This window comes from Corella eumyota, chromosome 1 (genome assembly GCF_963082875.1).
Source record: "Corella eumyota chromosome 1, kaCorEumy4.1, whole genome shotgun sequence".
Taxonomy (NCBI): Eukaryota; Metazoa; Chordata; class Ascidiacea; order Phlebobranchia; family Corellidae; genus Corella; species Corella eumyota.
Window position 1 is genome coordinate 9,577,105 of NC_137490.1, and position 25,654 is coordinate 9,602,758.

At 30.1% G+C, this 25,654-nt stretch overlaps 2 protein-coding genes and 1 pseudogene across 4 annotated transcripts; 1 reads left to right on the forward strand and 2 right to left on the reverse strand.

Annotated features, from left to right (window-relative positions):
- Positions 1 to 1,361: 1,361 nt before the first annotated feature.
- On the reverse strand, positions 1,362 to 14,720 carry LOC145743593 (DENN domain-containing protein 5B-like). The gene is made up of 29 exons (XM_082561628.1): positions 14,493 to 14,720; positions 14,222 to 14,304; positions 13,917 to 14,091; positions 13,434 to 13,630; positions 12,815 to 13,022; positions 12,371 to 12,558; positions 12,113 to 12,238; positions 11,887 to 11,962; positions 11,368 to 11,513; positions 11,101 to 11,271; positions 10,645 to 10,767; positions 10,338 to 10,512; positions 10,053 to 10,183; positions 9,763 to 9,873; positions 9,561 to 9,686; positions 9,166 to 9,324; positions 8,464 to 8,674; positions 8,281 to 8,368; positions 8,033 to 8,161; positions 7,686 to 7,804; positions 7,111 to 7,259; positions 5,875 to 5,985; positions 5,551 to 5,693; positions 5,244 to 5,459; positions 4,404 to 4,543; positions 3,372 to 3,477; positions 2,763 to 2,940; positions 2,518 to 2,678; positions 1,362 to 2,242 (listed from the first exon to the last, which is right to left on the reverse strand). The coding sequence occupies exons 1-28, from the start codon at positions 14,629 to 14,631 to the stop codon at positions 2,526 to 2,528; spliced, it is 4,077 nt and encodes a 1,358-aa protein (XP_082417754.1). The 5' UTR covers positions 14,632 to 14,720; the 3' UTR covers positions 1,362 to 2,242; positions 2,518 to 2,525.
- Positions 14,721 to 15,910: 1,190 nt separating this feature from the next.
- LOC145760159 (uncharacterized) lies at positions 15,911 to 19,067 on the forward strand. 2 transcript variants are annotated; one of them, XM_082574040.1, is made up of 5 exons: positions 15,911 to 16,084; positions 16,381 to 16,644; positions 17,010 to 17,190; positions 17,284 to 18,285; positions 18,372 to 19,067. In XM_082574040.1, exons 2-5 carry the CDS (start codon positions 16,415 to 16,417, stop codon positions 18,603 to 18,605), a joined length of 1,647 nt encoding a protein of 548 aa, XP_082430166.1. In that variant the 5' UTR covers positions 15,911 to 16,084; positions 16,381 to 16,414; the 3' UTR covers positions 18,606 to 19,067. The 2 variants fall into 2 exon arrangements, with proteins under 2 accessions (XP_082430166.1, XP_082430171.1); XM_082574045.1 differs by having other exon boundaries at positions 18,383 to 18,634.
- Positions 19,068 to 19,184: 117 nt separating this feature from the next.
- LOC145758070 (kinase D-interacting substrate of 220 kDa B-like) lies at positions 19,185 to 25,005 on the reverse strand (annotated as a pseudogene). Its single transcript, XR_014286120.1, has 13 exons — positions 24,870 to 25,005; positions 23,821 to 23,982; positions 23,406 to 23,583; positions 22,934 to 23,262; positions 22,586 to 22,875; positions 22,208 to 22,390; positions 21,968 to 22,072; positions 21,407 to 21,601; positions 21,197 to 21,282; positions 20,477 to 20,605; positions 20,215 to 20,388; positions 19,954 to 20,128; positions 19,185 to 19,822 (listed from the first exon to the last, which is right to left on the reverse strand). The product of XR_014286120.1 is annotated as a kinase D-interacting substrate of 220 kDa B-like (transcript).
- Positions 25,006 to 25,654: the final 649 nt, after the last annotated feature.

A 25,654-nucleotide genomic window follows, 5' to 3' on the forward strand; every position in this document is an offset into this window, starting at 1 on the left:
GAGATGTGACCCAACGCTTTTCGTTTGAATCTAGTAATATGTGAAGTATAGCCAGACTGTTTCTAATGCCACGTTTGCGGTAAAGAGAATGCGCTGTTTGCATATTATTTGCGGTTCGGTTAAGGTCACGTGCCAAAATGTAAATAGTTAAAACTTTACCAGTAATTTGTAATTGCAGTACTGTTCTCCCGACCTAAATACACACTATTAAAAGAAATTATTAATTTTTTTTAATGTTAAATATCTAGCAAGGTTAATAAGAAGTATATGTTTTAAAGTTTATACTGTTTTAAAGGTGATAAAAACTATGGGCTGACATATTTGTAATAAAAAACAAACTGTGATTCGACACTTGAAAATAACACAAACTCAGGAAGCAAAAAAATGCGACAGATTGTCTGACTTATGTATTCTAAAAAGTGAAAGAATTAACCACAATCGAACAGTATTTTAATAAACCTTGCTATTAATCTGGAACTATTGAAAACGGTATTACGACTAACTAACAACTATTTTCCCGTGCAATGCGTGTTGCAAATATCTCACTTTCCAAAATTGTAAAAATGCATACTTGCCTTGTTATCGCTTGTTATTGATATAATTATTTCTTTTTATCTTTAAAATTACAGTAGATTACCTTTGCTCACATTTTTGTTTTGTTAAATTTTGCTTCTACGAAAAAAAACCTAATGAAAATGAGGAATATCTAATCATGATAACGCTAACAATGCAATGTACGTAGTAATAATCCAGATTTTAAAGATAACAGAAATCATTTTCTGTCAATCAAAGCAAAATTAGATAATTAATGAATGTTGAAATTAATGTTTTGAGCTTTAAAAGGATATATACTTCTGCTTAAACAGTAAAACTTTTTGTTGCATCTTTTTTGCTAGGTGTACTCGAAAAATTTAATTTAAACTTTTTTTTTTTTAAAAAAGACGAAAATATAAATTGTTATTTTGTTACAAAATTAATTTACCATACTTTGTCATCTGACTAGTACGCGCAGGGTCAACATTTTACTCTTAACAAAACGTGATATATTTTGTGTTTGTTCAAAATGTTAACTATCTTATTTTTAATAGGATATTTTTTTAATACGTTACTGACAAAGATTGTTGTTAGCTAATTAAAATTGCAAATCAATAGGTCACACAAAAATCGATCTCCATCAAAACGATTCTTTATAAAAATTCAATTTTACAAATCGATAAAAGATTTATATGAGATTCTCCAAACTAAATATTGACATTTGGTAAAGCTTCATTATTTTTAGTTGCGTTATGGTACACAAAATTAGATGAATATAACAAAACAATATTTAAAAAAAATGTTTATTTTTACGAATATTGCAGTGGGTCTACTGATAGCAAAAATCATTCACGATTTAAAAAAATCATAAAAATAAATCATAAAAAGACAAAAATAAAAATTAAATTATTAGTGAGATAATAATTTAATTCTTGGGTAATGGTTGTAATTGTTTTGGTTTGTTTTCAAATTTAAGTGATGTATACAACAAACTATTTAAGCGTAAGGCACTTTGACAACAAGTACTAAGAATTTTGCCACAATTATATTATAAACTCATTTAGTGAAAAAAAGAACTATTACTTTATGTATTATGTGAAATATTTTGACAAAAATACGTTGAGTTAATAAAAGTAAAATAACATAAAAACAACTTGGTTAAGTAAGGCATGAAGAAAAAAAGAATTAAGAAAGTTACTAGTTATAATAATAATAATACTAAACTACGAAACACAGACAGATCAATAGAAACAAATCACAGTAATATGGCTCTATAATTCAATTTATAAAGAGTTTTTAGATTTAGACTATCGGTTGGTGGTACCAACTATTCTTGCGCAAACCAAGCGATTTAACACCTTATTGAACACTTTCAAACAACTCGCTTTAAAACCGCTTTATTATTTTCCAGTGATTAGGCTTTTGTGCCCGCACCACTTGCGCAAAAACAACCTGCCTCAAACTGGTGACGTCAGAGAGGCGGTGGTCTGCGCCGATTAAATCTTTCGAAATAATTTCGTTGTTTGATTGGATAAGTGAACAGTTCCATGTAAGTAATACGATTATCTTTAAAATTTTCTAATGTCGCTTTTGTTGGTGATACAGTACAAAATGACGTCACTAATGTCATTGCTAGACTATAAACATCAAAATTTCTACAGAGAGAATATGGGCCAAGGAAATATAGCAAGACAGAAACCTAGAAAAACTAGAATAAAGTAAAGTACCTTTTTTAGATGATTAGATAAAAGGTTTATAATTAAAATTTATTAAAACGTTTAATGGGTTATTATTTTCCATTTGTTCTTGTTTTTTAAATTTGAGTTTTCCGCATTTTCATATTTACGCATTTTTAGGGAAAACTGTATGGAAGAAAGTTAAATTTAAAACAAAAATCCCAATCTACAAAGGGGCTTCTGCACTTGGCAAGTAATTCAACTTTATTAACTTAACTTTTTTAGTTTAAAAATAAAATCCAAATACTTTGCGCTTTAAAGACTTTGTAAAATATCTTCGTGGCCTCGTAACAAAGATGAGTCGAGAGGAATATCATAATCACTCAACATATTTAACACAGAACATAAAAATGAAACTGCTGACGTATCACATAGAAATGCCGAATCTTCATATAACTGCGAATTCATCTGAAATCGAAACAAACAACATTATTAATATAATTTTAACCAAAAAAAGTTTAATTTTAAGTGCAGAAAGTGTGGAGATCTCACCCTTGCTATTTGAGAAATCTTCGGAAGCCACATTGGTAACATGTGAGTGTGTATACCGATGCACATAAGTAGGTTAAACACGTCATCTTTACCAAGAGTTTGTACTTCGTTAAGGTCGTTGCTTATTCGCGAATAAAATTCGCACATTCGGGCGGTTGCCGCTTTTTCACGCTCCAAACTATATTTAAAAATAAAACGGTTTTGTGCTACAGAAATATTTATTTAAATTTTTTCTTTAACCATTTATTGATTGTCCGCTTCATGAGTGCATTTTAACTAAAACGATTATTTGCCCGTGCTGATTTACACTGCAGTGTACTACAAACGGCACTCGTTTAAAAGCGTAAATGTATGTAACTCTAAAACTCGTCACAACAAGACACCAGTTTGAAAACAAATAAACTTACCACAAAAAAAAGTTACACATCTGTTATAAGCGATTTTACGTTAACTGGCAAATTGATTATAATGCAGACTATAATAATTATATAAATTTGGGGCGTGCGCTTATTTTGTATAATAGTATAAGTGGTTTAAAACCGAAATCATATTTTTTGGGAGTTTGTATCATCAATAGGACCATTTAGAACGCTCAAGAACGAAACCTACCATGCCTTAGTTCGTTGGTGATCACCGTCAGATCGACTATCATAATTTGGACGAGGTCTTCTTACCGGTCCAATACCCACCAAGTTCGAACCCCCAGTATGACTTCCTATTAAATAATTTAGAATAAAAAAATTATGTTTGTAATTCGAGTTGTAATAGTAATTTATTAAATGTTTAATTTTAATACAAAGGGCAGTATAATTATTATTAAAAAAAATTTAAATCATGTCTTGAGATATTGAAAAATAATTTCCCTATAAGTTATCATAAGTGAAACAAGACAAGGAAGTCAGTTACCCTGTTTACATGGACAATTTTTGCGCGACTAATATTGCTAAATAGACCAAATAGTGACGTAATATACGGTTCATTACACATACATCAAAAAAAGGATAATTTAAGCGGTAGTTCTCTCAAATTGCAAATGACCGCTTGCAGCGGGTTGTCTTAGTATCGGTTGTTTTTGTTTCGGTAATCAACTAATTAAAAATAGTTTAACTGGGGTGTTTTATAAGGATTGTAGCGTACATTATTTTTATTAAACACACTTTTTACAGATTATACAATTTAATATACAAATTAATACCTTATTTAAATATAATTACCTATAAATATATATATTAGTTTCGGTTCGTTTTTATCATGTAAACGGAACAAGAACTAAGACATGCGCAACAATTGCGGTGACGTCAAAAATATCGGTATTAGTAGCGATATAAAAAGTGTCCATGTAAACAGGGTAACTGTCAGCTGTAATAATTAAAAATGCCGAACAATTTAAAACAATTTATTATTTAAAATTTAACGAAGTAACGGTCGTTTTTATTAACAATAATTTACCCACGCATCGGATCGACTCTCTATTTTGGAAAATAATTTTGAATTAAAAAAAAATATATCAACTAGTTTATTTTTTTGAAAAAAATACGGTAATCAAAAAAAAAACATAAAAAAGGTTTAATTGTAAAATCAATGTCCACACATACTGGTTTTAATACACATTTTTAATACTAGGTATATGCAGGAACTTACCTAAAAACCAATCTCCCCCGATAGCAACGTTCGTGTTAGAGTAATCTTTCCTTATTTCATTAAGCTCTACCCCGCCTTTTATACCACTTACAAATGATTGAAACGTCGCAGAAACAACGTCCAAGGAAAACAATTTCTTTCTGCAAAATTTTTTTGTTTAATTGTAAAATTAATTATTTCAGCTTAGATTTTTTTTTATAAAATATTTGCCACATGTCGAATTTAGTTTTTTAAATAAATTATTAGTTTTATTTGTTTTAAAAAAAACCTTTTGTTTATAAGTAACATTTTTTTACATACGCCCTTTTAAACAAAAAACATAACTAGTGCTAACCATAACCCAATTGTAATATTTAAAAAGTTAAGTTCAGTTGTTAAAATATTTTCGATGATTAAAACAATATCAAGCGTTTTAATCATAATTAAATATAATTTTTGTACAAACAATTTAACAAGTAATTGCTTTGTTTACCCTAATTACACAACAATAAAATCAAAACCAGGCAAAAATTATCCAATAAAACCGTTACACTCTCGCAAACATCAACAAAACACATTCTTTTTGTGGCATATTACAATTTACGACGCTTTATTAGCTGCCGAATGTTTTGGGAGTTTAAATTTTAAAAAATGAGTTTAACAAAATAAGTTTAATAAAAATGTAGTTTTTAGGTTGTAAAGTCAACAATTTATATAATTTTACAATTTCCAGAGATGTTTGTTTTAATTTTTGATGTTAATAATAAAATGTTAAATTATAAGTTACGATTTTATAAAAATAAATCGTTAATAAAAACTTAAATGTTTTGACATATAACGTAATCAAAATTTCGTATTTACCTTAACAAACCACCAGTCTTAAGACCATGTCTAAACACACCCTCTAGCGCTTTCACAAGGCCACCTAACAAAAGCTTTGTAAATTGGGCAGATGGAGCCATAGAGTCAAGGCGACTTCGGTCACGAATGACGACTGGTTTTAGTAAAAACTTGACAATGCCGTTTACTGCTTGGCCAACATTTTCTTGCAAACCTGCTACACCTTCGGTCTGCAAACTTAAACAAAAAAATATACAAAATAAATTATTAAATATTTAAAAACACGAAAATTAGAAGACAATTGCATATATAATAACGTTTTCTTTACTTTCTGATCATATTTCTAGCAAGTTGATAAGCGTAGGAAGTCGGGTTGGCATCACGTGGTATTACTTGTGCCAGTAGGAGGCGTTCTAACCCGTTATCGTCAACACCTCTACCCAACCACCTGTTCAATGGGAAACAAGTCGTCTGCCAAAGAAAAAAGGTAAATTTAAAAAAATTACCATAAAATAATAAAAGTGTTTCAAAATCTAAATTAAAAAATAAATATTTAAATATATCGTTGAAATGTTTTGTTTTTATCTATTTATAACATTTATCCAAAATGTTCATTCAATCTTTAAACTTTAAATCTAGAAATTTGGCTGACCTGACCGGTGACCTCATTACGTAACACCACGCTATCCAGCAACCATTTTGGTAAGATTCCGGCATTGTCGTGACCTATCGTCAACGTTGTCATGACTCCAAGATTTTGATGCTATTTTATAAAAAAAAATATTTGCTTTTAAATGCTATACCTGAATTAATTTTCAAAAATCAGGCATTTATCTGACCACATATTATCAAAAGATATTGCCTACAAAATCGGTAACCAGACACTTCGGCCCCCGGACACTTTGGCCAAAATTTTTTTTTCAAAACAGCGGGGATTTTGCATTTTAATTACCGCGAGAAATTTTATTTTCGCATAGTTATATACAGTTTTTTAGACAGTATTTGAAACAAAATAAGCAGTAAATTAATATTTTTTTTTTAAATAATGTGCAAGAACATGTTATCTTTCTTTTGGCGTGTCAATTTTTTAATTTTACAAACTAAAACCTATAAAAAACTAATTTTGAAAGCGCGCGCTCTTAGGTGACACAAGACGATGCATAATGATATCTCGTATTTTGCCAAATAGTGCCGCCTTTCCAAACAATATTTGAAGAAAATAGAGCGTTCATTTTTCATTTTTTACACTGAGGATTATGCATAAATATGTTATCTTTCTTTTCCCGTGTCAACTTTTTAATTTTACAAACTAAAACCTTTAAAAAACTAATTTTGAAAGCCCGCGCTTTTAGGTGACACAAGTGTAAAAAATGAAAAATTAACGCCCTATTTTCTTCAAATATTGTTTGGAAAGGCGGCACTATTTGGCAAAATACGAGATATCATTATGCATCGTCTTGTGTCACCTAAAAGCGCGCGCTTTTAAAATTAGTTTTTTATAGGTTTTAGTTTGTAAAATTAAAAATTTGACACGCCAAAAGAAAGATAACATGTTCTTGCACATTATTATTGAAAAAAAATTTAATTTACTGCTTATTTTGTTTTAAATACTGTCTAAAAAACTGTATATAACTACGCAAAAATAAAATTTCTCGCGGTAATTAAAATGCAAAATCCCCGCTGTTTTAAAAAAAAAAATTTTGGCCGAAGTGTCTTGGCCGAAGTGTCCGGGGGCCGAAGTGTCTGGCATTCAAAGACCATAATTCTATTTAAAAGTACTTTACTTAAATCAACTGTTTGGTGTTAAATAGAAATTACATTACTGTAAAAAAATTACAATAAATATAAAGCAAATATGTTTCTACTGTAATGTTATACACAAACCTACCTTAAAAGTAAATTCTTGGCAATTTTTCGGAACAGAAATTTGTTTGGTTTGGGAGAGTTCTCCCCTTACTGACATATAAACATTCGCAGAAGTTTGCGAAGAACCTGAAAATTGCCGGCCAGGTAAAATCCAGACTTTGTATTCCATCACTAAAATAATAATAAAACAAATGCACTTGTTAAAATTAAACGAAAAAAGATAAATGTTGTTTCTAAATGTTTTAAATTTGCTGGTGTTTATATAAAACTGTTAAAAAATAGAAACTTGTCAATTAATGTACAGTTTATTGCCATGTTTTATGAAACTATGCCCCAATATGACCAAAAATCATTAAACAAAAACCCAGATTTTGAAACGATATTTTACTGAAATTTAGACTAGTAGAGTGTTAGAGTAAGCTGGGGTAACCAGAAAATAACTCACTATCAGATAAACAAGATTCCGAGCAAATCAAATTGATCTGTTAATTTAGCTGACTGTTATTTAATAGTTATTAAGGTTTAGTTTTACAGCTGTTTAAGTTAAAAAGTAATTATAAATTATTTTTAATTATGTAACTTTTAAAACAAAATTACTTGATTTATACGAGTTAGTAAAACTGTTAAAATCTGCAGCATTTAAAGAGAGAAGATGAAAAAGGAATTGTTCACGCTGATCTTCACATTGAAGTAGTGAATATTTCTTGTACATTAAACTAATTTAAAAAAAGTTTTGTCATTAGTAATTTTTTGTTTGAGATAATAAATATCTTTACTTTTTGGACCCCAAACAAACTCCCATGCTTTAGGGTATTTGAGAACCATACAAAGGATTCAACAAACTTTATTTAAAATTATTATAAAATTATCTAAATATTTATGTGACAGCGTTATAATAACATAATTTCAAAATGCCATTTTGCTTTAGTAGATTTTTTAATTACTCAAGGAGTTGATGATTGCTGAGTAACTCGGTGAGGTAAGATTTAAGTTGTTTTTGCTCGAGTGCGAGTCTAATCCAAGCTCGACTTTTTCCAACTTCGGTCTGAACTTCTTTCATATCTTGAATCATACTAAAATTTTAAAATTTTACAGATTAAACATTTAAGTTATGAATAGCTTGGTTAGGTGAGATACAAGCTAGATAATGATTTTAACTTTATATTTCAAATTTGAGACTAAATAGTTTTACCACATAGCTGATATAACAGAGTATTTCACTTGTGGAATAACTTCATTGTTAGAGATTAATTGTTGATTGGATAAAGATCTTTTATTACCTAAACACATAAACAATCAAGAAATATTCACAACACTAAAACTAAAATAACTTTATTTAAATCTAGTATTATTAAAAATATGTTTTAAAAATTACCTTGTAATTTGTGAAGAGAATCATCTGTTCTTCTTCTCGAAATAGATCGGGGAAGAGAATAATAAAAATTTGAAGGACTTCGAGCATCAGCAATCTCATTACTAATGGATGGTGAACTTCCGCTAAACTTTCCCATTGAAGTCCTCTTGTATTGTCTTTCCACCTCATCCAGTTGATATTGAAGAAGATGAGACCAAAGAGCTGATTTTCCCTGCAATTAATTTTTTTAAATTAAACCAATAAGGTTAATTTTGTATTTAAAATTTACAACATGTTCTGATATAAAGTCATTTTTTTGTACTAATTGAATCTCTATACACAAAGTAACAATTGTTACTCCGACCTAGTCTACAGTGTTTTTTTGTTTATTTTTGTTAAGATCGAACGAATATTAATCAAGAGTAACCAGTTAAAAAGTACAATTAACCACCCTTGCATTGGCAAAAAAGCACTTGAAAATAAATTTTGGCTTTTTTATGATTAGATTTCTGTTTTCAAAAATGACAAAATTTAGGCAGTTGTAAAATGAAATAAATTAAAAATCTATAGGCCTATAAATAAAATTAAAAAATTATATCTAAATAGATACTTTATCTTGTTTAAATAATAATTTATAAAAATGTCATAGATAGTTAAAATATAAAAAAAAAGTAGTTTAAAATGTTATATAGCCTAATAAATAATATTGTGTAAAAAAAAAACCTTTTTATGATTAGTCAGTAACCCATGACTCCACACGCGTTCCAACAAATCACATAAACTTGCGATCCACGTGCTTTCTTCAAGGTCAGATATGTTCAACTCACCGTGCCCCAAATCTATAGCTTCTTGTCCCATTTTACCAACTAACAGCTTTTTAGTCTGCAAACATTTTTATAAAACTAAAAGATTGATGTTAAATATTATTCTTATGTTGAAGGATAATGTACATATTTTTTTATTTTTCTGATTTCATAAGTTTATTAGTCATAGCAAGTACACTATTATAATGTAAAGATGTATTATTAACATCATGGTAACAAACACAGTAACAAATTTATTATAAAATTATATATTGAGGATTTTTTATTATATTCTTAATACAATAATAACTTAACCTTCAATTTGACATCTTTTAACAGTTTCTCCACAAAAATCCAGTTGGTTCGAGCAATTAGTTCGGGAGAGTATTCTGACATGCTTTGTTGCCTTAACAACCTTATTTTTGCATCTTGAATTCTTCTCTTTAATTGTAAAACATTTAAATATAGTGACCATCACACAGGCTTTGCCTAAAAAGTATTATAACTAACAACGTACCAATTTGCTGTCTTGCATTGTAGGATCCCGTTTCAAAGTTCTTCTAGAATCATTTCTTCTTCGAAGATGTCTCTTCTTTGAATCAAATCCTTCCTCCTCTAGTAAAAATCCCTTTAAACAAAAAATGTTTCATTTTAGTTTTTTGTTAAAAATATTAGATTTAAAGGATTTATTGGTGCTTAAATTAAAACAATGCTAAAAAAATGATGCCATAAGATAACTAAAGTTATATATAGAAGATTTTCTAAAAAAATCTATTTACTAAAATGCATGATAAATTAAGTTCTAACTCTTATATGGGGAAGAGTCCCAGGAGTATGTTGTATAATAATCTGTGCTTCCATATCATCTTTCCTGACCAAATTATGAGGCGGTGTACTCATCATGTCAACATGCTTTAAACGTTTCTCTATTGCACTTTCTATTTAAAACATAAAGTCAGAAAATAATACATAAATACAAGTCAAAATGCAACAATTCTAATGTATTAGTGTGGTCAATTTTTTAATGCTGGATTAATTTATTTTAATTATTTGGTTTTTACTAATTTAAAATTTAAGAAACTTTAAAGTTACCTGATTCCTGTATCCAGGTGTCCACTAACGCTGAATTCATAATTTGTGACGTGGAGGTAGATATGGTTCGATAAATGGTTTGGTGGTTGCTTGGGTCTATCGAGCTTGGACTTCGTGCTTCATTGCTTCCTTTGGCATGTTCGATTCGGTCATCAAATAATCTTAAATATTCGTCCTAAAATAATAAAAAGAAGATATACTACTTAAAAATGTATTATGTTTGACATCTTACTTTATAATTTAAAAAAAATTAGGTAAAAAAATATAGATTTAAATAGTTAAATTAAACTCCCAAATAATTTTTAACCTTGTTTTCGATTTCCTGATGATATATTATTGCACTGTCAATAAATGAGGCAAACATTTGAGTGTCCAGAAATGAAAACAAAAAGCGAAGTCGTATTTCTGGCTGATCAGATAAAAAAGAAGTCTGGAAATTAAAACAATAATTATTTAGAATATAATTTATAAATTGATTAGATTAACAAATATATTGACGCTGTAATAACATATATATATGTATATAACTTAGATATTTATTTACACTTGAAATGTGTTTTTTTAAAACATTACTGGCGTTAAAGTTACTGGGGTGTGGGCTTTGACAAGTTCTATTTAGTAAACTATTCGATAAAAAAAGTATATATATTTCCTTTTCAGCAATTGCCGAAATTAGGAACAAAAAACACTGTAGTGTTTTAGGTGAATTAAGTAAAAATTCAACTAGTATCAACAATTAGAATATTTTGCAAAAGTTATTTACCTTATCAAAGTTATCATGGGTATCGGATGAGTTTACCCACATTCCCTGCTCATCTTTACTTGGTTGAATAACAAACTTATCATATTGTGAAAATATTGTTAAAAATGCTGATGCGAATGTTTCCCTTATACCAATATTAAGTTTATGTTCACATAATAGATGTTTATTCACCTAATAAATATTGTTGTTGTTAACAAAAAAAATAGTTAAACTTAATAAGAATTTAGTTACAAATAAATATTCAATAAATTAATGAAAAAAATGTACTTGGACTGGTAACATGGTTGTTGTTGTTCCAACATTGGCATGCAAGTTGTTTATATCTTCAATCGAGTCTATAATTCCAGCTTTTTTTGCTATGTTGGCCACTCTTGTTAAAGTTTCGCTTACCTCAAAATCTTTAGTGTCTGTATCTAAGGAATAACAACAACACTAAAGTTAATTATTACAAAACAGCTAAAGTCTTAGGAATTTAAATGCAGTAAAATTTAATGTCAAAATAATTTTGATAAAACCAAAGACATTGTAAAGTGGTTAGCTACCTGGCTTTTTTAAATAGAGTTTTAAATTTAATTTTCTGTGCTTTAATGTTGATGTTGACTTCAATAAGGCAAAATCATTCAACAAATTAATTTTTAGGCAATACAATCAATATTATTTAAAAATGTCAAAGGCAATTTAAGTCTGGGCAACAGAAAAAAAATGTTACTCAAAATTAACCTTGTAAATTTGTCCTGTTCCAATTAAAATACACAAAAAAGAATAAAATATAATTTATTAAATCACCTGAGTCACTGACTATTAAACTTGGGGAATTATTTCCAGATCCAAAGTCATTTGTAGTTGTATGAATAGCTTTAAGCTGAATAATATATAAAATAGTAAAGGTAAAAACAACTAAGCTATTTAAATATACCAATATAGTCATCTAGTTAAAACCAAAAATATTAAAATGTTTTCAAACATTTTACTTTTACTAACTAAAAAATTATATCACAACTTAAACCATTACCTCTTTTATATAAGCAGTTACATAGTTATTTATTTTAAGCAAATTTTCTGTTTGATTGGGAAAGAGTGGTTGTTCTTCTGGGCATTCAACTGTAGCATTATCTAGATCTACATAACACTGATTTACCTGGAGAACAATAAAATGTAAATTATTACTCTTAACAAAAAAACATTTAACATGCAAGTTCTATAAATGTATATTTTAATCTTAAGTTTTAAACATAAAAATACTTAAATGGTAGCACTTTCAAATTAATACCTCTAAAGATTGGTGAACAATTTGTTTCTCATTACTGCTAGCAAGAACACCAATAATATAAGGTACTGGAGCATCAAGGTAAGGTGTAGCCAGCTCATATGATAACACTGATGCATATGTATGTTGCCAATGAAATGGAAATAACAAAGCATTGACACCTTCTGCAACCACTACTAACTTTCTGCTATCTATAAAACAACAACACCGTCTTTAAAATAAGCATTGGTTTTTGGCTTGGTGCATGGTAAAAAGTGCTACAAATAGCACTGAAATTAAACAATGGCATATAAATATATATGTACACTTCAAAAATATTTGTTAGGCTAGACAAATAAACTTTCTTTGGACTATACAGATTAAGACTTTGTTAAATTAGGATTTTTATTTTTATATTAAAAGTAATAAAAAACATTTCTGTTTTTACAATATAAAGTTTAACTTTACCTTCAGAAACCAGTAAAATTTGATGTTCAAGTAGCAAAGATGTCAGAAAACTTAGCAGATTTTTGGCACCCCCTAACAAGTAAAAAACCTCAGAAAGATGAATATCTAACAGAGGTAGCTCTGACAGACTGGGTTGCTGAACAATTACTGGATCCTCATGTCCCATACAGGAAATTTTAAAACTAAATCCGGGTGATAGGGAAGGAACCTAAATAAAAAAAATAAAGAGTCAAATTACTAAAAATTTTTCTACCTTTTAAAAATTACCTTTGCTTGTATCGGTTTAACCAATAATAAAACAAACAATAATTGTCTTATGACCATATATTGTACTTACAACAACTGTATTAGTCACGATAAGTTATTGATCTGCAAAATACGCTTGTCATGGTTTAAGACAAGAATGCTAGTATACTGCATACTTACCAACTGACGTCACCACATAACCAGGATGTGATTGTCTTATCATAAAAAACATGATACATTTACTTAAAAAATATAAACAAAGGCAACATTATTTATCAAACTTGACAATTAGACATATAAAACGCAAACAACAAAATTGGTTTAGAAAATTCAATTAAATAAAGATAATTTTAGTTGTAATAACTAAATTAACCTCATATAATAAATTGTATATGTAGCTTTCCATTGGAAGATTTACAACAAGATGATGCTTGCGTTGAACAAACATTTCCAAAAGTCTTTTTAAAACCTTCTCACAGGTATTAATCAACCCCATTTGAGTAACAAAACCAATGCATTTTTGTATTAAAAACTCCTGTTTTGTTCCCCCAGGAATAATTTGCAAAATATCTGCCAGAATAAAACAGTAAGAATCCAATATGGTTAAGCTACATGAGGCTTATTATGCAAGCTTCCTTAAACATGAAAATAGGTCAAAGACAATAGAATCAAAAGCTAAGTTTTTAAAGTAAAGTCGTAAATTGTACATGCTATTCAAAAAACTTTACAATACAGAAATTTGGCATTTCCCCAAATAACAAACTTTTATTTTTAAACAACAGTTGCAATAAACTTATCTTAACAAAGTAGAAAAAAAGTTTTTTTTCTATTAATAAAGGTAAAGCAAAATTCTTACTGATTATATCATTTTTGTTTTCTTCATTTACTAATGGCTCAAAAAATGTTAAAACATGACCATATGTTCTTGTTCCATCTTCTTTAGTTATAACAAATGAATGAAAATGTGGGTCAGGTGTTGTTTGTGAACTATTAACAACTGCCAGACCAGTAGGTGTACATAGCCTCCACAACTAAAAAAAAATGATTTACTATATAATATATATATATACTGGTTTTATAAATGAATATTTTAGTGAATAAAGCTTATTAAAAGAAAAACTTAATTTGCCATTATTAAAAAAATTTAAAAAATGTTCTTGCCTCAGAAGAATTCCATGGATTACCAAGAACTTGTTTAGGAAAGTAAGAAAGTATAGTTGCAACAAGTTTCTTCTCTTTTATTTCTAGTTTGTAAAAAAAAACAAGAAAACATTGAATTATAACTAGCAAATTAATAATTTAACAAAGTCCAACACCTGCAGCTGCAGACTTGCATTGTTGATTTGCTGATCACATAAAAACATTTTAGTTTAAACTTCTATCCAAAATTGCTGTTTTGTTTTTACAAATTATAGATTTAATCAATATTTACCAGGCGAAATAATATCTTCGTGATGCTTATAAATTCTTGGTTGTTCGTTTTCTGGAAGACCACATATAAAAAAATAATCGATAAATCTTGTTATATTTTTCATTTTGAACTTCTCCATTTTTTGAACTACCATTGTCATAAACTAGTCGTTTACTGTTTGGACAAAACTAACCTACTGACAGATTAAACATCAAATCGCTGCGACTTATTTGGACTTTCTCCGCTAGTCTGGGCTCTAGCTAACCAAGCTTAAAAAAAAGTAAAATCACAATAGTATACCAACTATCTGGTTAAAGCTTATTCAACCATATCACATAAATTTTTTACAACAACGATCGTATTTATGAAAACATTATAAATCATTGACCAAACTAATAAAAACGAAAAATGTAGTGTTTGATAACACCGAAGTAGTTTTTTTATAAGAATAAATTATTTTTAAATCAAAACATTTACAAATAAAACACAAAAATAGGTAAAATTCTGTTATATACAAATTATAAACTTAAGAGAAGAGCATTTTATGTTGCATATTACCACTAAATAATGTATTTTTATAGTGTTGTTTTACCTTAAATACGCCTACATACAAAGGTGTCTTAATGGTCCATTGCATAAACCTATTTTTGTGTGGAATGTTAAATATGTTAAGTCTGTCTCCTTTTTTGTTAAAACAGATATACCATTTGCTGTAGGATAGGTTGTCGCTTTAATAAATCTAAAATATAATTATCAGAACACTATATGGATATAGGAAAAAAACGATCGCGAAATTAGTACATACGTTATACTGAGCATAATTAGTTAATTAGAATATCAACAATGTTAACCTATAATATTAAAGTTATTTTCTATCAATTATATTACAATTTAGATACAATTTATCCACGCTCAATCAATAACGGTTAAAACATCGTCAATATTATAGTTGCCTCGTTCTGTTTCCTGTATATCATATGATCCCCAATGAATAATAGAAAAGAAAGCGAAGGCGAGGCTACACGTACTAAGCAGAGATAGAAGTTATAGCAGTACAAAGCACACGTTTTTAGCTTTATTAGCTATTGTTGCCTTGGGCATTCGTGTCGTGTTGCAAGTGCCAATCAGTTAGTAGCTGTTGTTTGTTACTTTGGTCTTACAGCACATGAAGGAAATAACTTACAGTTTGCCCTTCTTATTTTTGTATATGTGTAGTTTAGGTACGAATTAAACTGTAGGATTTGTAAGTGCTTTAGCAGCTTAGTAAATTGGTTACTTTACTTACGGACTTATTTAAAATACAAAGCTTATGCTCAAAAAGTAAGGTACAAAACCAATTACATTCTATTTAATATTGATTATTTTGCAAAGAAATCGTGCAAATCAATAGACCTATGTTTTTAAAAGTTTTGTAACAACTGACACTCTAACTAGGAACAGGCTGACAGGTTAAATGGTAGTGAAAAAACGTGTTCATTAAATTCAACGTATTTGGTACATCATATCCATTCAAGTAAACCTACATACTTAATGTCGCGGATAACTTTGGCAGTAAGAAGTACGTTTTAGCATCTGACAGTCTGACGTGTTTTTACAACCATATAAATACAAAGGTGAAGTAAAATGGTTATGGCTTATTGTTTTGCATATAACTTACCGCCATAATAAGAAATGTCTTAAAAGATATTTGGGTAACATCTACTATAAACGATGAACTTGTTTTTACGAAAAAATTACTGTGCGTGGCTTGCAATTAAGAAACCCACTTAACGACGAATGTTTATAACGTTATAATGCTAAAATATTAACTTAATTTATGCCATAAATACACTAATTACAGTTTTGAAACTAACCAAAAAAAATAAGTAACGTTTTTTTAGTTATAATGCATTTTTTTATTTGTTCCTAGAACGGCTTTAAAATTTTATAAATAAAAAATAAATATGAACAACGAAAGCGGTGATACAAAGGCAAACGAACCAAAAAATGTAAATGACTTGGAACTTGCCAGGTTTAAGTGGTCGCAGGATGTGCCACAATATGGCGATAAGCTATTAAGACGTTTGGATGAGTTTCGAAAGAACATGATGTTTTATGACGTAATACTTAAGATGAACAATGGTGAACTAGCAGCCCATAAAGTTGTTTTGGCTGCATGTGGAGGAACATTTCGGTAAGTAAAAGTAAAGTTTAATATATTAAAGTTGTATGATACAAACTTAACGTACTGAAAGGATTGTGTTAACAGTTTTATATTATGTTTTAACTAACCAACTACAACAAGATTGTTTATTGTTAGACTGTATGATAAACTGTATTGACACGCCTACATTTGTTATTTAAACATACAATAAACAACGTACACAATCACAGTCACTCGTTTTTTATTTCCGCTATTTAAATTAATAACAAAATTTAAAAAACAATACTCCTTTCGTTAGTATTTCGATTGTAAATTACATTTATGATTTTACTCAAACTGTTTGTACAGGTAATTACATTTAAATAAAAATAAAATCCAACTGTTTATATCTTTAGAACCCAATTTGTTGACCCAGATACAAAAATGATTTCCGGCGAAGTCACAGACGTGAAGTTAAAATGTCCAATATCAGGAATAAAGCCAATTTTAAACTTTGCATACACAGGCTCTCTTGAACTTAACGAATCCACCTTATTGCCTGTACTAATGGCATCTATTTTAACTGAAATGAAAGAGGTAATTCCAACAGTTTGTTATTTTGTTCGTAAAGTTAAAAGGTTTTTTTATTTTAACACTTAAATAATCGTAATTTAACTCCTACACTTTTAGGTAAAAGATATTTGCACAGATATTGCAAAATCACGAATAAGCTGGTTAATGACCTTTGACGGCACGGAAGAAACATGTTCTTGTGTGACCATGGGTGATGCGAACAACTCACAGTTAAGAAAATCGCTCGATTTAAACAAAGCGTTAAGTATTCTGTTCAGTTTGCTCACTTTGAATGCTCCAAATTTTCTGCCCTCTAACGGTAAGTTACTTGGCGATAAAAACGAGAAAAAAATCGAGAAAGAAAGCGAACCAGGCAACTACCCATGTTTAGCAGTTATTCAAAAAGAACACCCAGAATTAGTGTACGTCTACAGAAAAATGATCGATTGTTTGCGAAAAGCAAATGTGGAAATAATACCAGAAAAGTTGGCCAAGGACAACTTGGGCACAAAAGGGGATATCAAAATACTACAAGCTGATGAAGACAAGGCTAATGAGAAAATAGTAAAACCGGTAAAAGAAGAATTAGCTGGCGAGAAAATGGTTGAAAAAAAAAGTATTTCTTCTTTTCCCATAAAACTTGAGCGTAAACTCGAAAAGTCTGACGATAATTCAAAAACAAATGATTCACAATCTAATAATGATTTTGACATAAGCAAAGACGCCAAAAGCGTTCTTAAACCTTCTTCTATGCCCCGCACTGTTTCACTACCCCCGGCAATAACACCGCCGCCACCACCCACTGGTAAGAAAGTCACCCGTAAACAATCGCCCCCGCAAGCCAAGGAAATTGCCAACCCATTATCTAAAAAAGAACCTACAAAAGATACCAAGGGAAAACTTTCCGTGCCTGAATCTAAGCCTCCAATGGCGCAAAGTCCAGTACCTGTAAAACGAAAATCAGCTGCCCCCAAGCCACCCGCACATCCCCCAACCCCTAACGGTAAAACTCCACTAAAACAAGCTCCTCCTTTGCCTCCAAGCAATGCAAGAAGTGCTTCTAACCGCAGCTCCCAAAAAGTGCCGCCGCCTAGGCCAAAGCCACCTGTGGTTAAAAAGGTATTACATTACTATTTACTGTTATTGAAAATTTAACGTAAAGTTTTTTTTTATCCTCAGTTAAAAATAATATTTACGCCACAAAGTTATTTTACAGAAATTTCTTAGTACCATCGATGTTTACGATGATTCGCTTAACCCATTTTCGTTTGATGACGACGAGTCACAAAACGATTCAACAACAAAAAGCGACGATTACAACACAGAACTTAATCCCTTTTCGTAACATTTTTGTAACAATTTTTCGCTTAAATATGAATAAATATAGCCCTTTAAATGTTTTAGCAACTGTTTTTTTGAACTGTTGCCTGCTTTTTTGAACTATTAAACACTTGTATATTATATACTACTACAGTATTAACCTTATTTAACTAATAATTTATGTTTAATGAATGTTGCCAGTAATTTATTTTTTAATTAAATTATTTTGTAAATAGCTAAATTGTGTTTAAAAGAGTTGTTTTTAACATACAAAGGGTATTTTGCTGGCAAATTCCGTTTGTTTTGTTAATATATATACTACTTATGAATATTAATTAAACAACAGTTTGCCTTGTTAATGTACTGTTTTTAATTTATTTTGTTTTTTTTGGATTGCCGAGTAAGCTGCTAAAGGCCATATGTTATTTGATACTAAGTATTAACTAACAAAAAAACTATTGAAATATTATTAACCATTAGAGTTTATTAAAACATCAGTTTTTAGCGAATTCCGTTTTTGTCCATCTTTTTCATTTTTTTTTCAATTTCCTTTATTTATCGTTCATTCGATTCCCTCAAATTTTGCGTCTCTCTTATTTTTGTCCCAAGATTTTATAGAAAATAGATTAAAGATTCGCTATATAAAAATTAAACTGTTGTATTTTGAAATATAACATTCTTTATTAATCCAAATCCTTTCTCAAAGAACCTAAAACTTTTATTTTCTTGTTTAGGTTAAGTGTGTTCAATTATTTGTTTTTACAACTATCCAATTTTTATAGGCTTAATACTTAAATTTTAAAGCTCCGATTTATTTTTAAATTTGCAAGTTTTGCTAAATTAATTTTTTTTTTGTTAGTTATTGTCAAACAGTACTCTTGCGGGCTCGGGCTTGATTGATGTATTACAAATTTGGTGTTTCGGTGTCGAGCTCAATGCAGTTTAATTCGTCAACTTCATTTACTTCACTCCGCAGTGGCGTAGAGTCAACCTCCATGATTCCAGCATGTTTAGGCTCTTTATAATGTGTTTCTGGGTTGGTCCATAATTCCGGATTTTTTATTGTTTTTTCGCTCCATTTTTGCTGGTCTTTTTTGATGTTTTTGAATTTCAGTAAATCGCGATGGGTTTGCTGCTCGCATTGCAGATATTTATTGACCGGTCCATAGCGACCATGTTTCTTAATCCTTGATCAAGATTGATTGTGTATTTAAGCAAAGCTTTGACACAACCCTTTGTTAAATGCTGTTTAAGTAGGAATCTTCGAAACAAGTCTGGATCCCCATCTAAGTTTAATACATCTTTGTCATTGGTATTAATTTCAGGAACGACATACCTGAAACATATATACAATGTTAATTAATCATGCCCTAAGTGTTTATAACATTATAATGTATCATTATTAATATTTAAGCATCTTGTTAGGTTTTTAAAGTTTAAGCAAACGAATTAACTACTTTAATTTACTTTTTGTATATTGAGTAAAGGCCTTTGTTGTCATTGATTTTTTCGTTGTTGCTGTGAATGTATTCATCGTTTCGTTGATCAGAGTCTTCAATGACTTGAAGTATGTATTTTGTTCTGTATGGCCATTGGTCAGTTAAAATAACCCACGTGACTATATTTTCAGCCAGTTGATTGTCTGTAAAGCGTTTTTGAGACGTTATTTAAACCTTTATATATTAAGTTTAAAAAGACTACAAATATGTTTAAAATCTAAATTCCTACGCATCACATATGTATCATTAGGCAAAGTTCCACAGGTTGCATCACTGCTGTATATTTGTTGGTTATGCGATCCACTCATTTGCTGGTCGTTTAAATTTTGATTTTTTGATTGTTCGGCAAGAACTTTTAGATTTTTTGAGTTGCTTTCCTTTAAAAGATGTACAGTTAGGCATGCTTTATTTATAAATTATTTTTAACCTAGACTTGTTTTATTTGGTATTTAAAAAAACTTGTTTTTTTATTACTTACTGTATTCACTAACATGAACTTACAATATCTTGATAACACTTTATTAGCATTGAAGTCAAGGAAATAACATTGAAAATTCGTTTAATGCTTCTTGGGTTTCCTTTCTAAATGATTTAATAAAAAATCATCTAACATCAATTGCCTGTGTAAAATATAAATCATGCAACTTAAAGTTAAGTCAAACCATATATAGATTATATTGAATTAATATTCATTTTGTTAAGTTGTATAGCCTATGTTGTCATATAAGTTGCGCAATACCTGCACTTGACTTGAAATTGTTTTAAACTTAGCAAGTAAGATCTTCTTTCTTTATTTTGGAAACAAAAGTTTCGCTTGACCTTAAAGAAGAATCGCTGCTGTTGCTGATATTGCCGAATTGCGCTGCATCACGAAAATTACGCGCACTTGAACGTCTATTTTTAAAAATGATTTAAATAAACGGCGTGGCCAAATAATTTCAAGGTCTTACAAATGATACCTATCAAGATTATAGGTATTATTTAAAAATATTTGATACAAAATCAAATGTTTTTAAAAAACGTAAAATTGTATTTATTTGCTATAGTAAACAACCAAATAACAACATGTCTATTGAAAAACCTTACCCGATAAAGATAATCTAGTAGACAATTTTCTTGATTGTATTTCTGAAAGTAAGTTAAATTACAACAAGTTAATAGCCTACTACAAAAAAGTGTTCTCTTAACTTAGCAATTTTATTTCCTAAAAAAATTTTCCTTGTCGAAAGTGATAATTTGTCATGTCAGATTCGTCAATTAGTCCAGCCACATAGTTTCTTTTATCGGAGTTTGTAATCTTGCAAACAATATTGTTTTAATTATTAATGTGTAAAACTGTTTGTGTGCTGGCTAACACCTAATTTACATTTTAACTTAGTGTTTACCCTTTGGAAGATACTTTGTTGCAACAGTATATTCACCTCGGGCAAACAAAATGGCATATTTATGATTTTCTTTAAACACTCGTGGCCACTAATTTTTGCTCTATTCGAGTCATCGCGTTCGTTTTTCTCTAAGCTTTCGACCGCAACCCTTGAATCGACGGCAATAAGGCAAACAAATGGACTGGATCGATCGCTTAGAAGAATATTTACTGCCTCAAGGACACTTTTTATCTGTAATTATAGCCTATGAATACACACTGAAAATCACCTGGTTATAAAATAAGCTCACACCCGATTTATAACTTTAAAAAAAATCGGTTTTACGACCCTAGCATATTGTAAAGTTTGTTAACCCGACCCACTTTTAAGTTCCATTTGGCAGTTTTAAATTTTATTATGACGGTCATTTTGTCAATTGTTGTTTAAAAAAAGTTTATACCGTTTTGATAACGTTTAAACTGTTTATCGGGCTTTGACGCCACGACAGAGAAGAAGTAGCGATTACACAGGAACCTGATGCAGTAAAAACAGCCTTAATTGGTTGTTAAGTCGGTTACTCAAATTTGAATAAAACCTAAAAAAAACATTGAACATTACCCTTGGAAGTGGTATGCGATCTAAATCATCAATGGTTATATTCACTCGATACTAAACATTGTAAATAAACTCAACCGTATGAATAAGATCCGTCATATACTCGACCTTAAAATTTGGAAAATAAGAAATTTACGAAAATGTTATAATTATATCTACTTGGCCCAATTTGGGTAAATAATATTTTTTTTATTTTATAATTTTTTTGTTTTTCTACATAAAAAGTAAATAAAAAAAATATACCTCTTCCTTTACTTTATGCATAAAACCCAGTTCGTTTGCCAGATTTCCCTCTACTCCCTTTAACGCTGCCTCCACGCGGCTGGTGTGTGAGCGAATCATGGAATACACTGTAGAACCAACAGCATAAAGAAACGCGGCAGCCGCTGGCAACCACGCCAAAATTTGGGCAAACTGGGTTTTGTTCTGCACAATAAAACGTTCTGTGTTAGGAGTTGAACAATATCGCTTTAATATGGAAGAAAAAACTAATAGTAACAGGAGCTTGCGTAGCAATTAGTGTTTTAATCAAAACATTGCCCTTGATGTAAGTTTAGATATCGTCAATGGACAAAATTTTAAACGCTCTTAATACTGCACGTTAAAAATGTTAAAGATAACCTCTTCCTCAGATTCTGCTAGTTCACTTAGGTGTCCAATCGTGGAAGTCACTGCAATGGGAATAGCAAGTAGAGTTACTATCAAACACACGATGCAGAAAAGATCTTGAAAGTAACAATGTTTTTTGGGATGTTTGTAGAAATGCTTCAAAAACGATTTTTTTGTTTGAATTGTTGAATTTTGATCAACGTGTATCATACCAATTTTTTCTTCACTGTTTCTCATTCCGTTTTCTATTTTATTTATATCCTTTTTCGGCCTCAGGGGTTGTGACATGTTTAATATTTCGGCTTCAAATGTGCTACTTTTTAAAACGTTAACAGCAGTCCGAGCGCTATCCATGTCGGCATACTTTACCACCCAACCATTTTTTTATTTTAGAATCATCGGAATATTTTTTGTTTTTATTCCAATCTTTGTAAGGCATGCAATTCATTACAACACAATGCGCTTCCGTCGTCTTTCTTACCTCTTTTTCTTCGGCTTTTATTCGAATGTAAACATTGGGTGAATCGCTGGTCCCCTTCACGATTTTGTCCAAACTGATAGAACGAATTAGCCTTGTTATTAGTGAACTAAATTCTTCCTCAAATTTATCCGCCAAAGTGAGCACTATACCCGCCCATAGATTGTCACTGCCCGCGTATTTCCAAGCGTTAAAGTTGACAAAAATATACCTTAAAGATAAAGAAAAGCTTTAAATTTGTTTAATTAGAAGCGTTTTATTTTACTGTAATACTATTTTATTGTAAAAGAAAGACGTTTGTAAACCGTTTTTCAATGCCGTCCTTTTGATCCTCAACGTCTTTAGGGGGAAATCAAATCTTTAGGGGAAATCAAGCTTGAGAACGGTGGTTTTATTAAAAGATAAAGAGTAACGGCAACCAAACTTAACATCACAATGAAGAGCACAAAAGCTCGTATACAAAAGTTGCATTTTCGTGTTCTGTTTCTTCCCAAAGTTACGTCAATCTGTTTTTTTCGTTTCTTTAATATGCCTAAAACAACAAACAAATGGTTTAAAAATTGTTTATTTTAGTAAAAAAAATATCGTAACATAGGTGCAGCTTTCAACTTATACATGCCCGCGATAATCTACTAGCAAACCACATACAGCAGTTTTTTTTAATTTTAAAACCCTATAAATTGGATAACTTACATATATCGCGCAAAATCTTTACACATTGCGTTTAAAACCTATAAAATATTTTTATTGTTATAAATTTTGAACCTACTTTGAATGTGTTTGAGCAAAAATGTTTTTCCGGTTCCCCAGCGGGCAAATATCCCGAACGTGACGGGTGTTTCTATATGCTCGATTTGGTTTGCTAAAGCCCGTGCATAAACAGCGGTTCCAAGATGATCAATTCCTGAATCATTATCGTTTAACACACTGCCTAAATATAAATCATATAAATTTTACAAGATATGCAATGTGTCTGACATTTTAAACCACAAATATTTAAACAATATTACATTTTTTAACAACAATAAAACTTAAACGACAAAATGTAGACAGAAAATTGCCTTATAATATCTTTTATTGCAGGACAGTTTAATTTTATATGTACATTATGTTCGTTAATACTAAAAAAGTGTTACACAAAAAAAACGCAAAATAAAAAAAACAATCAAGTAGTTAGCTAATTTATTGACAAAATTTATTTTAAACAATTTCCAAAGAATTCGTATTTTTTAACAAAAACTTACATTAAGGCTTAAACATTTTAACCATAGCTTGCTGATGCGTCACATTTGTCTGTTCTCTGGCTGCCATTATAAAGTACACCAACAAAAGCTGACTTTACTTTACTACGTTGGCTACAAGAAACGACTATAAATTAAAGTCAGTCACGCGTTAATATATGTACAGCTCCTTCCCTTTTTTCGACTATAAATACGCTTTAGAAAACATCTAAAATTGTAAATAAATTTCAAGCTGATTTAGGTTTTCGTTAATGTGTTTTTTTGATTGTTTAGACAGCAAAAGTTTTATCATAGAATAAATTTTTAAGTCCACTTTTCTATTCTTCAAAGCAAACACGTGTAAATTAAACAGACTAAAGTTAACACGTGCAAAAACCTACGCAAAAAGAAAATATTTATTTTATTTTGTAAACTTCTACCAAAAACATAATAGTAGTGTTATCATCAAATAAAGTGTGTAGACTAACCAACGGTCTTATATATTTCACTACAGCAAATAAAATGTTTTAAAATTGTTGGAACCATAAAATGTCTGTCTTGAAATAGTTCATTATGGTTTAGAACAGCGGTTCTCAACCGTGGCCCTCGGCCCTGCAGGTGGACCGCGTGGCGTTATCTGGGAGGCCACGAGCGTAGGTGTAAGTATCATCGTGTGTTATACCTTGCTGTAGGAAAATATGTTTTGTTTCCCTATTAATACCCATCACTGACATCTTTCAACACTGCCATGTTGCCTTTCATTAGTGATAGGGACTTCACAGTCAAGGATACGCTTGATTGCTTGTCGTGGTACTACGGGTAGAAAAAAGTTTTTTTTAAGTAGGAGTTGTGTTAAAATATGGGGGTCGCCTGAAAATGAGGAAACGGAAATTGAAAGAAAGCATAAAACGAAGAGGCGGAATCCTAAACTAAAACACACAGAAAACGCGAAAATTCTGTTGGCTGTTTATTTAAAAATGCTGTCGTTTGATAGAAAACCAAATACCGACAATTAGGAGACGCGGAATTTGAGGGAATGGAAAATGAAGGAACGGAAATTGAAGGAACGGAAAATGAAGAAACCGGAAAATGAAGGAACGGAAAATGAAGGAACCGGAAAATGAAGGAACGGAAAATGAAGGAACCGGAAAATGAAGGAACGGAAAATGAAGGAACCGGAAAATGAAGGAACGGAAATTGAAGGAAAGTGAAAAAAGGAGAGGCGGAATCTTAAAAAAATAAAACGCGGAAATACCGTTGACTATTTATTTGTATTTAAGTCGATATCATTTTAGAAATAAACGGGCATTTTATAGAAGAGGGTTAGGGTATGCTGGGGTAATAAAAATTAACTCATTATTGCTTATCAGTTCTCAAATAAAT